Below are 15,375 nucleotides of genomic sequence, written 5' to 3'. Positions count from 1 at the left end.
TTTAAGATACAAGAAACTTCCATCATACAAATTTTTGGGACTCAATTGTACTCTGACCGTGTATAGAATAAAGTCAAACCTCTGAAAATGGATTGTCAAAAAACTGCAACTTTGTTCCCTTCTTCTTTCGTTTGTATAAAGAAATCGGAGCATAAGCTATGCTGCTGCACTGTATGAGGCAGAAAAGTGAACCTTAGAAATTTGGTAAAAAAAAATAAAGAAATCATCAATTCATATAACTAAACACATATGCAGTGGCAATTGGGGGACAAATGTGAGACATATGGCTGGAAGGGGGACATTAAGGCGTCCCACACAGAGTGATTTTTAGGGGAACAAGGAGTCAAAATGGGGGACTGTCCCCCTTAAAGGGGGACGTATGGTCACCCTATATATGCATCACAAAACCATACATATGTTGATCCTCCCAAAAGGGCATTATAGTCGATTGTCATTGGAAGGAGAAATGATTAATGTGGTAAAATCATTTAAGTATTTAGGAAATGTGATCTCCAATACAGGGTCTTTAGAATTGGAGTTTAGTGAAAGATTGAAAAAAAAAAGAAAATCAGACGATGGCTAGGTTTAAAAAAATTTGGAAATCAAATCGCCTGAAATTACAAATAAAAATCAGACTATATACCAGTTTAGTGAGATTGGTGTTACTCTATGGACATGAGTCATGGTATGACAATGAAACAATCTCCAATAGATTTAGTTGATTTGAGAACAAAGCTCTCAGAAGGATATTGGGACTTGAATGAAAAGACAGGATTAGAAATGAAACTCTAGGAGAAATTACTCGAGTGCCATATGTGGATGAGATCATGATGAGGGGTAGATAGAGATGGTTTGTACATGCTCTTCGCACTTCCCAAGAGATATTAGTTCACCAAACATTTAGCTGGGCTCCACAAGGCACTATAAGAGTTGCAAGACCCAGGCCTACATGGCTAAGGACTATGAAGCGCGAAGTTGGAGATGATGAATGGAGAGGTATTGAATTAAAAGCTCAAAATAGAGACGACTGGCGAAATTTAACCGAGGCCCTTTGCGTCAATGGGCATAGGAGGAGATGATTATGATGACAGTACTCAGTGTTAGCAGGAGATCGGATGCCTCCACACCGGAATCTACTCATCTCTTCCTTGAATCCGTTCTTACATTTTCCATCCTTATTTTCTCATGTCTCTTGCTAATAATGCTTGTGATGAATATTTTCCTTATTTTCTAATTCCATTTTATTTCCTTTTTTGTGGATAGAGAGTATCCATATTCTACCCACCCATGTTTTCATCTATTTCTGCTAAGACCAACGTCAGACTTTCTGTTATTTCCTTTTCCATCATTTTAATTATAACATTGTTAAATCCTTGCCTGCCATTGTGTACTTGTCTATCAGACTTTTAACGATGGTTTCTTCTTCTTGATAAGTTATTTATTCTTATTTGCTGGATCTCTCTGTCGCTTTTTGACAGCCATTTAAAAAGAAAAAATGTTCATTTCTTCTGACAAGTCTTCTTTTTCACTCTGGGGATTATCTAGATTACATAAATCTCTGTAGAATTGGTCATATGAATTTCTGTCAATTTCTTCAACTTCCTTTATTTCTCCATCCTTTCCTCTGATGGATGTACTGTTGCTGGTGTTTTTTTTTCTTTTATTAACTTTCTTCTTGAATTCCCAGAAGGCTGTGGTGTTCACACCTCCATTTGCTTTGATCTCCTGTACTCCCTTGATTATTCTTAAACCTTCCTCTTTTTGTTTCTCTTCTCGTACAGTATGTATGAGACTACAAAGCTCTCCTGAAGTTTAATTCTTCTCTTGAACTCATTGTTTTCCTTTCCCAAATTAATCAGTCTTTTCTTTATGACTCTTTAAGGTCGAGGGTTTATTAGTTCATAAGTTCCCTTTGAAACGGCACCTCAGGTGCTCGTGCACTTTTTTTTCTATTTCTTTTATATATATTCCTATGTTTAGTTTAAATTTGTATCAAAATATGTTAAAAAAGATAAATTCCTTCACATAATAAGAATATATATAAATCAATATGTTTGTTTTCGTAGCCCCTTTGAGTCTGAATGATGGTTTGACCTTCGACTTCCCAATTCGGACCTGAGTTGTAAACAAGTCACACTGAATCAGAAAGTTCATCGGCCACTCGTTATTGTGTTTCGTCTTAAGCCATCTGTGAAAAATGTCGAACTTAGAGGAAGATCCCATGCTCCAAGACGATGACGTAAGCTCTCAATGTCCAGGAAATCCGTGCATTTTCGGTTATAGTTCTAGGTTAATTGTTTTACGGCACCATAAGATTGGCTTTCCTTATCCTAGCCGACTTTCGTGATTTAGGAACCGAGAACGTACTAATAGTTTTCCTATGGTATAGATAACATTACTCCCTTTTCTTATCTAGGAAATATGCTAAATGCAGAGGCAGCTGTGTATGATTTGGTGTAATTTGTGTCAATTTTAGTGGAAGAGTCCTCGCCTTTATCAATAATCTACCTCGATCAGTAGGTAGGTTAAGCTCCATACTCTTTGCCGATGACACTAAGCTTCATTTTAGACATAAAAATATCTACTCCCTCTGTGATACACTAACTGCTGATTTAACTCATGTAAAAAACTGGCTACTAGCAAATAAGTTAACCTTAAATGAAAGAAAGACATACTTCATAATCTTTTCTCTACGTAGAGTTCCGGATAACATAAGGGTTGCTATAGGAAATCACACTCTGGATCAGAAGTCCAGTGGTAAATTTTTAGGGATAATTCTTGATAATAAACTAACTTTCTGTGAGCATGTAAATATGACGGTTAATAAAATTGCCAAAGTAATGGGTATCATATATAGATTAAAAGAGTATTTCCCCTTATATATTATAAAACAATTGTATCACTCGTTAGTATCTCCTCACCTAAATTACTGCAATACGGCGTGGGGGAGTAGTAGTAGAAATGTCTTGCAACCATTAATTGTAATTCAAAAAAGACTGGTAAGAATCATAAGCTCCAGTGATTACTTAGCTCATACATCGCTACTCTTCCGGTCTCTCTCGATATTGAAGCTGGAAGACACTTATAAGCTCTCCTTAATGAATATGATGTTCCAAACACTTATTTTGAACAAATTTCCAGATTTAAGACGAAAAATAATTCAGGAACAATCAGTTCATCCATATGGAACAAGAAATTCAAACTTAACTCTTCCTTTCATATGTATTAATAGATGCGAGCAATCGTATCTATACCAACGTATTAAACTTTGGAATACTCTGCCCGCTTATCTAAAGGCACTGCTTAGTGTTCGATCTTTTAGGAAATCATATACAAATCTCCTGTTATCTGGGTATTAAGCTTTATTAATAAATATTTATACTTGCCTACCTAACCAAAACGCAAGTATTTTTCAATATTTAACTTAGCCGGTGATTATATAGCTGCAACTCTGTTGCTCGACAGACAACTCTACGGTAAAAACTCGCCAGCGATCGCTACACAGGTTGCGGGTGTGCCCAACAGCGCCATCTGTCGTCCAGATACCCAGTACTCAATGTAAACAAAGACTCAATTTTCTCTCTGTCGAGCTATCGACAAGACGTACTTACTCGCTGTTGCTGAGTTTTTTCACAACTAATTGGTGAAGTACTTTATTCTAGTTTTGAGCTTTCGCTATGCAGGTGTTTTATCTTCATCTTAAATCTTGAACTCGTTTTGGATAGATTTAATTATGGTGACAAAGAGAGTATGGACTTTCTTTCACTTTTAAATGGCCGACCCTTCCCTTAGACGGAAGTGTGTTTAGGCTTTTAGTAATTATCTTATCACGTTATAGATTTTCCTCTATATATTTTATATCTCTCCGCCTTTATTAGGCCTCTTCGATTAACTTTCCATTTATTATAAACATATAAAAATAAATTTTAATGTTTTGTTTATTTGCGACCTTTCCTGAGAGTAGGCGGTCCTAACTTGGAAACCGAAGTTAATCAACGTTGAGCCCTTTATATCGTAATTAGCTTTTAAAGAGCTAAGGATTTAAAACTTTTTAAATGTAATATTTTATGAAAGAATTTCTTTGATAGTCTTCGTACTGTTTTCAAAGATGAACTAACGTTTAGTTTATTTATGCTACGCAGTTGTTGACGTTCAGGACGTTCAACATGCGCTCTATCGTTACGATAGAGAGAGAGTGTATCACGGTTTCACTTTGCAGTAAGAGTAAATCGATTCTGACGTTTTGTTCATTCTTTCTTAGCTTAAATGTTTTAAATTCTATTTTAAAGGAACTTTTTATTTGAAAAACCTTTCAGTTTTTTCCTTTAGTCAAATAACATGTTTTTTTTTGACGAAATATAATTGGGCTCTTCTCTTAGGTGCGAAATCAAGAGAGAAAGAGAGAGAGAGATAGAGACGGAGGGAGAGAGAGGAGAGAAAACGTTCCGTTCAAGCGGGTAACGTTGTTCTCGAGTTACTCTCGTCCCTAGTCGCTGTACGGGGAGGAAGGATGAAACGTTTTTAGTTTTTTTTATTCTCGTCCCCAGGCTATGTGCGGTGAGAGATTGAAAACGTAGTTATATGAACTAGTGTTTAGTCTCTTTCCCAGCCACTGATTTTTTTATCTTAAAATATGTTTTCTGTTTTTTGCTGGTATTAATGAGCTTGCATTATACGACTGATTTCGCAATTACTACCTTTTAATGAAGGGTAGAATTGCGTGTTTCAGGTAGAAATCAGTAAAAGTTTCGATTTCAGTGAAATAAGTGCAAAACAGAAAATCGAAGTGATAAAGTGATATGCGCAAAGTGTTACAGTGTTGCGTCCGAGGGTTCGTCTGTTCGTGCCTGTCGTTCACCTAATCCGGGACCTCTTGCATGCTCCCAAGCCCAGGGGAGAAGTAATGTCAAACGACTTATGGGTTCGAGAGGCCTTGATCAACGAACAGACGTTTTCCCTCTATGGTATCGGGTGTATCTTACCAAGATCTCCCCTACCATAAGACGAGAGAGACGTTGTTTCTCCTCGTCATCCGAAGGCTTTTCGCATAAGAAACCTGTCACAAGGTTTCGTAGCCCTTAAGCGAAAGTCAGTCCTTTCAGGACAGGTCCAGCGTCCTGATTACAACCATTAGGACAGCTCTGACCCTATGCAGTCATCGGATAACTGCTCGCCGCCTTACAAAAGCGTAACACAGACTTTGAGAGTCTTTTTTTGTTGGCAAAGTGTTGCGGTCACAGACGTTACCCTCGTCTCTTACAACAACCATTTGTGTTGATCCTTAATGGGTTGTATGGCAAGACATGCAGTATATGCTTGCCTCCCTTATGGAAGACTATTCTGCCGATTAGTCCGTTGAGTCTAGCCGTTTATCTCATCGATATCCTGGCTTTCAGCCAACCTAACGTTCCTTTGTGCTTACTGTTGACGTTGGCGTAGCTTAGTCACGTCAGTCAGGTTGTTGAGAACCACACTCGATGCGGTCTCGTGTGGTTTTTCAGCCGCATTTGGACGTTAGGCCACTTGCTGATGCTCCTGTTGACGTTCAAGACGTTCACTAACAATCGGAGTTGACTTGTTTTGACGTTGTGCGTCAACCTCCGCATTCTAGAGTTGTTTTGACTGCTCAGTCTAGGCAGTCAAAGCAGTCTCGAGTGGACGCTGTGCGTCCTCACGCACCTGTTGTGGTTGACAGTTCAGTTGTTGACAGTTCACAGACTGTCAAGCAGTTACATGACGTTGCGTTCTGGTCCGCTACTAATGCACCAGTGAGTGTGGACTCTGCTTGTAAAGCATTGCCACCACGGTAGGTCTCTTCCTTGCTTGAGACTCAGTTTTTATCGGACAAGGTTCCTGTAGATGAGGAAGTTGCTGTTCCCCCTCCTACTGATATTCCCTTGAGGACTCTGTCAGATGGAGAGGAGCCTAAAGCTGCTTAGCCCCCTATGGACTTTAATTAAATCATGATGATTTTTTTAAGGATCTTTGTCCGGATCTTTTTGTAACTGCTGCTCCTCGTTCGCCTAAACGTCAGAGCTTACACTAGGCCTAGCTACTTCGAAACCGTTGTTTTTAAGCTAGTGCTCTCTCGCTCTCCTAGAGAGCTTTACGTTGGCTAGGCGACTGGTTTTTCACCAGGAGGAGTTTGGGGGATACAGCCTTTGCTTTCCCTTCTTTTAAACTGGTTTATAGAGCGAGAGTCTGATATGACACGAGAGAAGTTCTCGGCTTGGGAGTTCATGCCTCTGCCCAGATAGACTTCTCAATTCTCGTAGACTCTCCCTGGCGCCTGGCCAGGAGACGCTCCAAGTTTTTTACAGGTCAACCTCACAGCTGTTTTCGAGCCTTTGAAGTTTTGCTGTACAATTATGTCATGCATAACAAGGCTTTCAGGGATGGTAAGCGGTACCTCCTCAGTCGCTAACCCCGTCTGTTGCCGCACCTGCTCCCGTAGACCCTAAATGGGCTTTGCTGCAAGACATGCAGTCCAAGCTTGCGTCCTTGATAGAGGACTTTAATGCGGAGAAGGTTGCTACCGAACCTTCTGGCCAACAACCTTCCAACCGGTCGGTTGTGCGCCCTGTTGACGCTGAGGTAACCTACTCGCGTCTGCCAGTTGAGGTGGTTCCTCCACCGATGCGACCCAGTGTGGGTTGCCAGCCGCACGTTGACGTTAAGCGACGCTCGGAGGTGGTTGTTGACGTTCAGGACGTTCAACAACCAGTAGAGGTGACTTGTTTTGACGCAGTGCGTCAACCTCAGCAACCCGGTAGGGTGTTGACTGCACAACCCAGACGGTCTAGACAGTCTCGGGTTGACGCTGTGCTTCCTCGCGCACCCATGGTTGTTGACAGTTCACAGACTGTGCAGCAGTTCCATGATGTTGTGTCTGGCTCCGTCACGCATGCACCAGTGCGACCGGACTCAGCGAGCCAGACGTTGCCCACTCCGTTGCCGTTTCCTCATCAGTTTTCGGATGAGGAACCCTCTGATGAGGACGTTGCTGAACAACAAGACGATCAGCCCCCAGAATAGATCAAGCCCTGCTATCCATCCAGAAGATGCTGAAGAAGGAACGCTGCTCAGTCGGGCTGTGGATGAGTCTGGTAGGGACGCTGTCATCCGTGGAACATTTTGTGTCACTAGGAAGACTACACCTCCGTCCTCTTCAATACCATCTAGCTTTTCACTGGAAAAAGGACAAGTCGCTAGAAGCGGTCTCGATCCCGGTTTCCGAAAAGATAAAGTCTTGTCTGACTTGGTGGAAGGACAATATCAACCTAAGAGAGGGTCTTCCCCTGGCTGTTCAGACTCCCAACCACGTTCTCTTCTCGGACGCATCGGACGTGGGCTGGGGCGCGACACTAGACGGTCGGGAATGCTCAGGACTGTGGAACTCGAGTCAGAGGAGCATGCATATCAACTGCAAGGAGCTGTTGGCAGTACATCTGGCCTTGAAAAGCTTCAAGTGTCTCCTTCGAGGCAAAGTGGTGGAAGTTAACTCGGACATCACCACGGCCTTGGCGTACATCTCCAAACAAGGAGGTACCCACTCACTGACGTTGTACGAGATCGCAGGGACCTGCTCATCTGGTCAAAAGGTTAAGACATCTCCCTAGTAACGAGGTTCATCCAAGGCGACTTGAACGTCATAGCAGATTGTCTCAGTCGGAAAGGGCAAGTAATTCCAACCGAATGGACCCTCCACAAGGATGTGTGCAAGAGACTTTGGGCCACTTGGGGTAAAACCATCCATAGATCTCTTTGCAACCTCGCTGACCAAGAGGCTTCCAATCTATTGCTCTCCAGTCCCGGACCCAGCAGCAATACATATAGATGCTTTCCTCCTAGATTGGTCACATCTGGATCTCTACGCATTCCCACCGTTCAAGATTGTCAACAAGGTACTGCAGAAGTTCGCCTCTCACGAAGGGACAAGGTTGACGTTAGTTGCTTCCCTCTGGCCCGCGAGAGAATGGTTCACCGAGATACTTCGATGGTTAGTAGACGTTCCCAGTAGTCTTCCTCTAAGGGTAGACCTTCTACGTCAGCCACACGTAAAGAAGGTACTCCAAAGCCTCCACGCTCTTCGTCTGACTGCCTTCAGACTATCGAAAGACTCTCGAGAGCTAGAGGCTTTTCGAAGGAAGCAGCCAGTGCGATTGCTAGAGCAAGGAGAGCGTCTTCCATTAGAGTCTACCAATCGAAGTGGGAAGTCTTCCGAGACTGGTGCAAGTCAGTTTCTGTATCCTCGACCAGTACCTCTGTAGCTCAAATAGCTGTTTTTCTCTTATACCTGAGAAAAGGACGATCCCTTTCAGCTCCCACATCAATGGCTACAGAAGCATGTTGGCATCGGTCTTCCGGCATAGAGGCTTAGATCTTTCCAAACATAAAGATCTGCAAGACCTCCTTAAGTCTTTTGAGACCACCAAGGAGCGTCGTTTGGCTACCCCTGGATGGAATTTAGACGTGGTACTAAGATTCTTCATGTCAGACAGGTTGGAGCCGTTACAATCAGCCTCCCTGAAAGATCTCACTCTTAAGACTCTTTTCCTGGTATGCTTAGCCTCGGCTAAAAGAGTCAGTGAGATTTATGCCTTCAGCAAGAACATCGGATTTTCGTCAGAAAAAGCCACTTGTTCGCTACAACTTGGTTTTCTAGCCAAAAATGAGCTGCCTTCTCGGCCTTGGCCTAAATCTTTCGATATCCCCAGCTTATCGGAGATCGTAGGCAATGAACTAGAAAGATTCTTATGCCCTGTTAGAGCTCTTAAGTTCTATTTAAAGCGTACTAAACCTTTACAAGGCCAATCTGAAGCTTTATGGTGTTCAGTTAAGAAACCATCCTTGCCTATGTCAAAGAATGCTTGGTCAGACTTTATCAGATTGTTAATACGAGAAGCTCATTCACATCTGAGTGAGGAAGACCGAACTTTGCTTAAGGTGAAGACGCACGAAGTTAGAGCTGTAACAACTTCCGTGGCCTTTAAGCAAAATATATCTCTGCAAAGTATAATGGACGCAACCTATTGGAGAAGCAAGTCAGTGTTCGCGTCATTTTACTTGAAAGATGTCCAGTCTCTTTACAAGAACTGCTACACACTGGGACCATTCGTAGCAGCGAGTGCAGTAGTGGGTGAGGGCTCAACCACTACAATTCCCTAATTCCTTATCCTTTTAATCTGTCTCTTGAAATGTTGTTTTTTATGGGTTGTCCGGAAGGCTAAGAAGCCTTTCGCATCCTGGTTGATTTGGCGGGTGGTCAAAGTCATTTCTTGAGAGCGCCTAGATTAGGGGTTTTGATGAGGTCCTGTTGTATGGGTTGCAACCCTTGATACTTCAGATCCTAGGGGTCGATCAGCATCCTAAGAGGATCGCGAGGCTCCGTAAGGAAGACGTACTTAAAAGGCAGAGTAATTGTTCAAGTCGACTTCCTTACCAGGTACCTATTTATTTTGTTTTTGTTATTTTGATAACTTCTAAAATGAAATAAAAACTCTTAGCTCATAAAAGTGTAAACATATATTGCTGGTCTCTACCCACCCCCCTGGGTGTGAATCAGCTATATAATCACCGGCTAAGTTAAATATTGAAAAATGTTATTTTGATAATAAAATAAATTTTTGAATATACTTACCCGGTGATTATAAATTAAATGACCCTCCCTTCCTCCCCAATAGAGACGCAGTGGGACGAGGAGAAAATTGAGTCTTTGTTTACATTGAGTACTGGGTATCTGGACGACAGATGGCGCTGTTGGGCACACCCGCAACCTGTGTAGCGATCGCTGGCGAGTTTTTACCGTAGAGTTGTCTGTCGAGCAACAGAGTTGCAGCTATATAATCACCGGGTAAGTATATTCAAAAATTTATTTTATTATCAAAATAACATGTTTCATTGTTTAGAATATTTTTATTTGTAAAACTAATTCTTTTACTGAGTTTTTTGCTTAATATCTACAGTTTTTCAATGTACTGTATATACCATTAGCTTTCATATACCATCCTTCTTTATCATATAAATATGCATTTCCATTTGTCTTTAGGCTAAGAATCTCATTTATATGTATCTATTTGTATACATATGATTATGTATATGTATGTGTACATTTTGTATATCTATATCCATATTTATTTTTTATTTTTACTTAATTGATGATATTATTTTAGTTGTATCATTGCCCGAAGAGCTCTGCTCCACATGGGCTTGGACCGAGTCTTTTTTTTCTTTTTGTAAACCTTTGTATGTAAATATTTTTTGTCCAATAAACATTATTATTATTATTATTATATAGGGGCACTGAGCAACATCACTTCATCTAGCCTGTATCGGTGGTAATTATTATTCAATAGGTTTTACTTTATTGTAGTACAAAAAAAATCTTTTACCACCTTAAATGAATTTAGCGGAGCCTTTGTATATCAGCGGCCAGTTCCTCACCCATTCATTTAAAAGGAACATCAACTAATCTAAACTCCCCCCTTAACCTAACCTACAAGTCGTGTCCTTACCTACTTACTTAAAGGGGGGAGGGGGGGGGGGGGCGCTTTAACCCCCTTACACTGCTGTGTTCCAAGTTAAACATGGTAATACATACAGGTGGCCGCTATCATACATACACCCCAATTCATCTTTTCTGGACCAATTGGGTACTTGACCTGTTTTTCACCAATAACAATGATGCAATTAACTACGTCTCAGCTGAAAGGACCATCTTCTCTGACCATAATCTCCTCAAGATACACACTACTTACAACAAATCACATTCCCCAGAAATGGCTACACCAACAGAGAAGAACCCCTTCTCCAAACTACACTTCTTCAGCAGCCAAGTGAATTGGGATCTCCTAAATGCCCAACTACAGTGCACTGACTGGGAGTCAGAACTCCATGTTGGCAACCCTGAGGTAATGCTGAATGACTTTCTAAAAACCATCCTCAGGGCCTGTGAAGGTAATGTGCCAACAAGAAAACTGCCAGCCACCAGAAGAAGCCACATACCAAGGGACAGAAAAGTGCTTATGAGGCGATGGGCGAACTTAAATAGACAAATGCAAATAACAAAGAGTGACACCCGGAAAAACTCGCTGCAAGCTAAGATCTCACATATAGAAAATGAACTCAAGGATTCACACGAGAAGCAACGTGACTGGGAAGAAACGCAGGCAGTGTGAAACATCAAGACCAACCCTAAATTTTTCTTTAAGTACTGCAAGAAATTTTCCAAAACGCAAGTCAAGGTTGGACCACTTCAGGCAGGAAATGGGATGATGTCAAACACCCCTGAGGAAACATGCCAGATTCTCTCCCAGCAGTATACCAGAGTCTTCTCGCAACCTACACCTGCCAAGATTGTTCTCGAACCTGCTGAGTTCTTTAAGGTGCACACCCAACATCACTTGACTCTCGTGAACATCCCTTGACTCTCGTGAACATCCCTTTCACCATAACTGATGTACAGGAAGCCATCAGTGAACTAAAAATTAACTCTGCTGCTGGACCAGATGGTGTGCCATCCATCCTTTTACTAAGATGCAAGGAAGCTCTGGTGCTCCCTCTCTACAAAATCTGGTGCTGCTCCCTGGACACTGGCATTATACCATCAATATTAAAATAGGCCATCATCTCCCCAATCCACAAAGGGGGAGATAGAAGCCAAGACAAAAACTACAGGCCAGTGGCCCTCACCTCCCACCTCATCAAAGTATTTGAGAAAATATTAAGAAACAAGATCATTAGCCACCTTGAGGAAAACAGCTTGATGAGTAACTCTCAGCATGGCTTTCGTAAAGGAAGGTCTTGTCTCTCCAACTTCTTGGCCCACTATGAGTGGCTGCTCCAGGGCCTTGCTGAAGGCAAAAATGTAGACGTGGTCTACTTAGACTTTGCTAAGGCCTTCGACCGAGTGGACCACGGCATCCTTCTCCACAAGCTGAGGGCCATGGGGATAGCAGGGAAGTTGGGTTTGTGGCTGCACAGCTTCCTTACCAACAGGACTCAGGCAGTAGCTGTTGACGGCCACAAGTGACAGCCTGAGAAAGTCATCAGCGGAGTCCCCCAAGGCTCTGTTCTTGGCCCCCTACTCTTCCTGGTCCTGATGGCCGACATTGAAAAGACAGTCACAGGCTCCTTTCTGTCCTCCTTTGCTGACGACACTACCCTAAGCCACAGGATCAGTGCGTCTGAGGATGTTGTCCAGCTGCAGGCAAACATCCAGAGGGTCTTCCACTGGGCTGACACAAACAACATGCAATTCAATGAGGATAAATTTGAAATAATGAGACTGGGGCCCAATACTGAACTCATCCACTCCGAGTTACTGACAAAAACACAGCAGCCAATCCCACCCAGCAATGCAGTCAAGTGCCTTGGCGTCCTCATGGACAATGATGCCACCTTCCAGTAGCACATCAAGGACACCGCCACTAGGGCCAGGCGCATGGTTGGCTGGGTTCTGCATACCTTCCATTCAAGGGAGCAGGAGGTCATGCTGACACTGTGGAAGACCCTCATACAGCCAATCCTTGACTACTGCAGCCAGCTGTGGTCTCCCCATAAACAGGGGGACATACAGGAGCTAGAGTCAGTCCAGAGGAGTTTCACAAGATCAATTAAAGGAATGAGGGAGCTCCACTATTGGCAGCGCCTGAAAAATCTTGGAGAGGCAGGTGCCTGACCCTACCCCTTACTTACTGAGGGCACGTGAAAATGAGCGTTCTGGGCGCTCATGTGCAAGACAAAGCCTCTCCTCCAGGACACCAGAGATGATAAAAACCCTCCTTGCCTCCAGCTTCACCCACAACGGCCCCAGATTGTTCAGTACACTGCCTAGAAATGTCAGACACACCATAGGCTGCTCGGTCGCCAAATTCAAGAAAGCACTCTACACCTTCCTGCAGACGCTGCCAGATGAGCCTCCTGTGCCAGGCTACACAGCGTGCTGCAGGGCAGCCAAAAACTCTGTGCCGGACCAGATCACCCTCATGAAGAAGGACTCACGGACTGGTGTCAGCGGTGAACCACCACAGCTGTGAGGAAGACCCTCTAAATTCGACCAAGTATACCAAGTATAGTGTGTAGGTAGTTCGGTCACCAAAGTTTTGTCCGGCAAAATAATCGCCCAATCTGCTAACGCGAGCCATGTGGGTCACTAATAGAGTATCACAATTATCTATTATTTATATCACTCCTGCAAATGGTTTCTGCTACCTATAATGTCTATATGATTGTAAACTAAGTCTTAAAACAGTAAAACTATAAGACAACATTTCTTATAGGAAAAACAGCTTTTCCTAGTGTGAATTGTTTGCTTTCAATGAATTTTACTTTTATTTCCACTGCAAATAAGCCGTTCTATCGTTATGGACCCCACCCTTCCCGACGGACGCAGGTGGGGACCTTGGACTTTGGGTGTGTGAAAACAGAACGAAACATGATTAGTTATTACTTTTGAGATTTGTTAAAGGCCACAGAACCTAACAAACCCACCTACCCTAACCTAGTAGTGCCCAGCTCACAGACTTAGCTGGGGCAAGCCCCAAGGACCCTTGTCCCCTTCTCAGCTCAGACCTAGCAAGCCTCCAGCCGCCCCTTCCCAGATCACAAACTAAAAGAAATCACAAATAAATCGTTATATTATGATAAAGTAAATCATAAATAAAGCCTTACAATATGATAAAGTAAATCGCAAATTATTCTTTACTTTATGATTAACACTTACATATCATTTTTGTCTCGGGAATCTTTACAGAAGTTTTGCAGTAGAAAATGTGCTGGTCTTCCCTAAAAGCTAAGTTAGAGTTGCACTTGGGACACTTTAACCTTGGAGGGATAACAGAATGAGCTTATAAAAAATTATTCGCTACACCAGGAGTACCGTGAAACTTGGCTATGGCATCGAAATAGCCAAAAGACCAGCCATTACACTTTATGTTGGGTTCCATAATGCATACCTGACACGTAACAGTTACAAAGGAACTGAAGCATTGTCCCAAGAAAACGAGTTGTGTTACAGAACTGCCTGCGTCACACTCGCGCATACATACATTTGGTAAACTTCGACATATGGTAGGGGAAGGAAGTATAGTAGGTGCGCAGGAAGTATAAACTCGTCATCGCACAACAAGTAGGAGGGCTTGTGCGCAAGAGGTATAAACTCGTAATCGCTCAAGAAGCTATGCACAAATGAGAGCAGAAATGTCCTACTTCTGAAATGTAAACAAAAGAGTGAATTTAATATTTCAGGGGAAGAGGTTACTGTAGTTTTACCATTGTTTATCAATTCACCAGTAAATTTTCCCCCTCCCAAAACCTCGGTTCCCACTGCGACGGAAATAAAGGTTATTTACGAAGAAAATGGGAGATTTTCTATATATAAACCAATTTTTCAATAGTAAAGTTTTTCTAGTGTAGTTCTATAATAATACCCTTAAAATATTTTGAACACCACTTGTCTTGAACGAACACTCTGGTTATGTTAAAATCTCAAAGTTTCTGAAATATGTATAAGGAAGGTTTTCGCATCATAGTCGGTCAGTTTACAATCCTCAGGTATATACTGTATGTCAGTCATGACTGGTCGGAGGATTTTAGATTTAAAACGAACTGGCAAAGCATTTTTCAATATTAAACTTACCCGATAATCATGTAGCTGTCAACTCCGTTGCCCGACAGAATTCTATGGAGGGATACGCCAGCTATCACAATACTAGAAGGGGGTGTACTTACCAGCGCCACCTGTGGCCAGGTACTCAATCATTTGTTGTTGACACCTCCTCAATTATTCCTCTGTCGTGCTTCCGGCTAGACGTTCTGGGATACGCTCATGGTCTTCGAGTTTATTCATGGATATTTGGTGAAGTATTCTCTTAGATTAACGGCTGTCGCATACTGGAATCCTTTTTATATTAGCTAGTTAGCTTTTATATAAACTTTGATTAACGGTTAATGAATTTTTGCTTGTTTTTGGATCACCCTTTGACTTACTCTTTGAAACAAGATGTCTGACGTTTCGCAAGCTCCCTCCCATAGACGATGTAGGTCTTGCAATAGGCGTATTCCAAAGGTCTCGGTAGATCCTCACACCGCTTGTTCTGACTGTAGGGACAGGCCCTGTCTATTAGAAAATCGGTGTGAGGAGTGCGCCGGACTTTCGGAATTGGATTTTGTACGTCTTTTAAAATATTCATCCAAGTTAGAGAGAACTAGAGTTAGGAGAAGTTCTTCTCACTCTTCTATGTTTTCCTCACCTCATGATCCCCTACCTTTTCCTACCCCTGTAGTGGCTACCCCCGAACCTACTGTGTGCCCTCCGCCTGATATGTCAACTGTTTTGCGTGCTATTCAGGCTTTAGGAGATAAAGTAGAATCAGT

General features: G+C 42.4%; 1 protein-coding gene across 1 annotated transcript in view; it reads left to right on the top strand.

The window, feature by feature from the left end:
• Positions 1-2,081: 2,081 nt before the first annotated feature.
• Rpt5 (26S proteasome regulatory subunit Rpt5) overlaps positions 2,082-15,375 on the top strand; it is a 35,197-nt gene continuing 21,903 nt past the window's right edge. Inside the window, exon 1 of the mRNA XM_068362677.1 lies at positions 2,082-2,239. Within this exon, the coding sequence (XP_068218778.1) occupies positions 2,198-2,239 (42 nt within the window). The 5' untranslated portion in view covers positions 2,082-2,197. The remainder of the gene's footprint in view (positions 2,240-15,375) is intronic.

The sequence above is a fragment of the Palaemon carinicauda genome, chromosome 39, assembly GCF_036898095.1.
Source record: "Palaemon carinicauda isolate YSFRI2023 chromosome 39, ASM3689809v2, whole genome shotgun sequence".
Classification (NCBI taxonomy): domain Eukaryota; kingdom Metazoa; phylum Arthropoda; class Malacostraca; order Decapoda; family Palaemonidae; genus Palaemon; species Palaemon carinicauda.
This window is presented reverse-complemented; position numbering and strand designations above follow the sequence as displayed.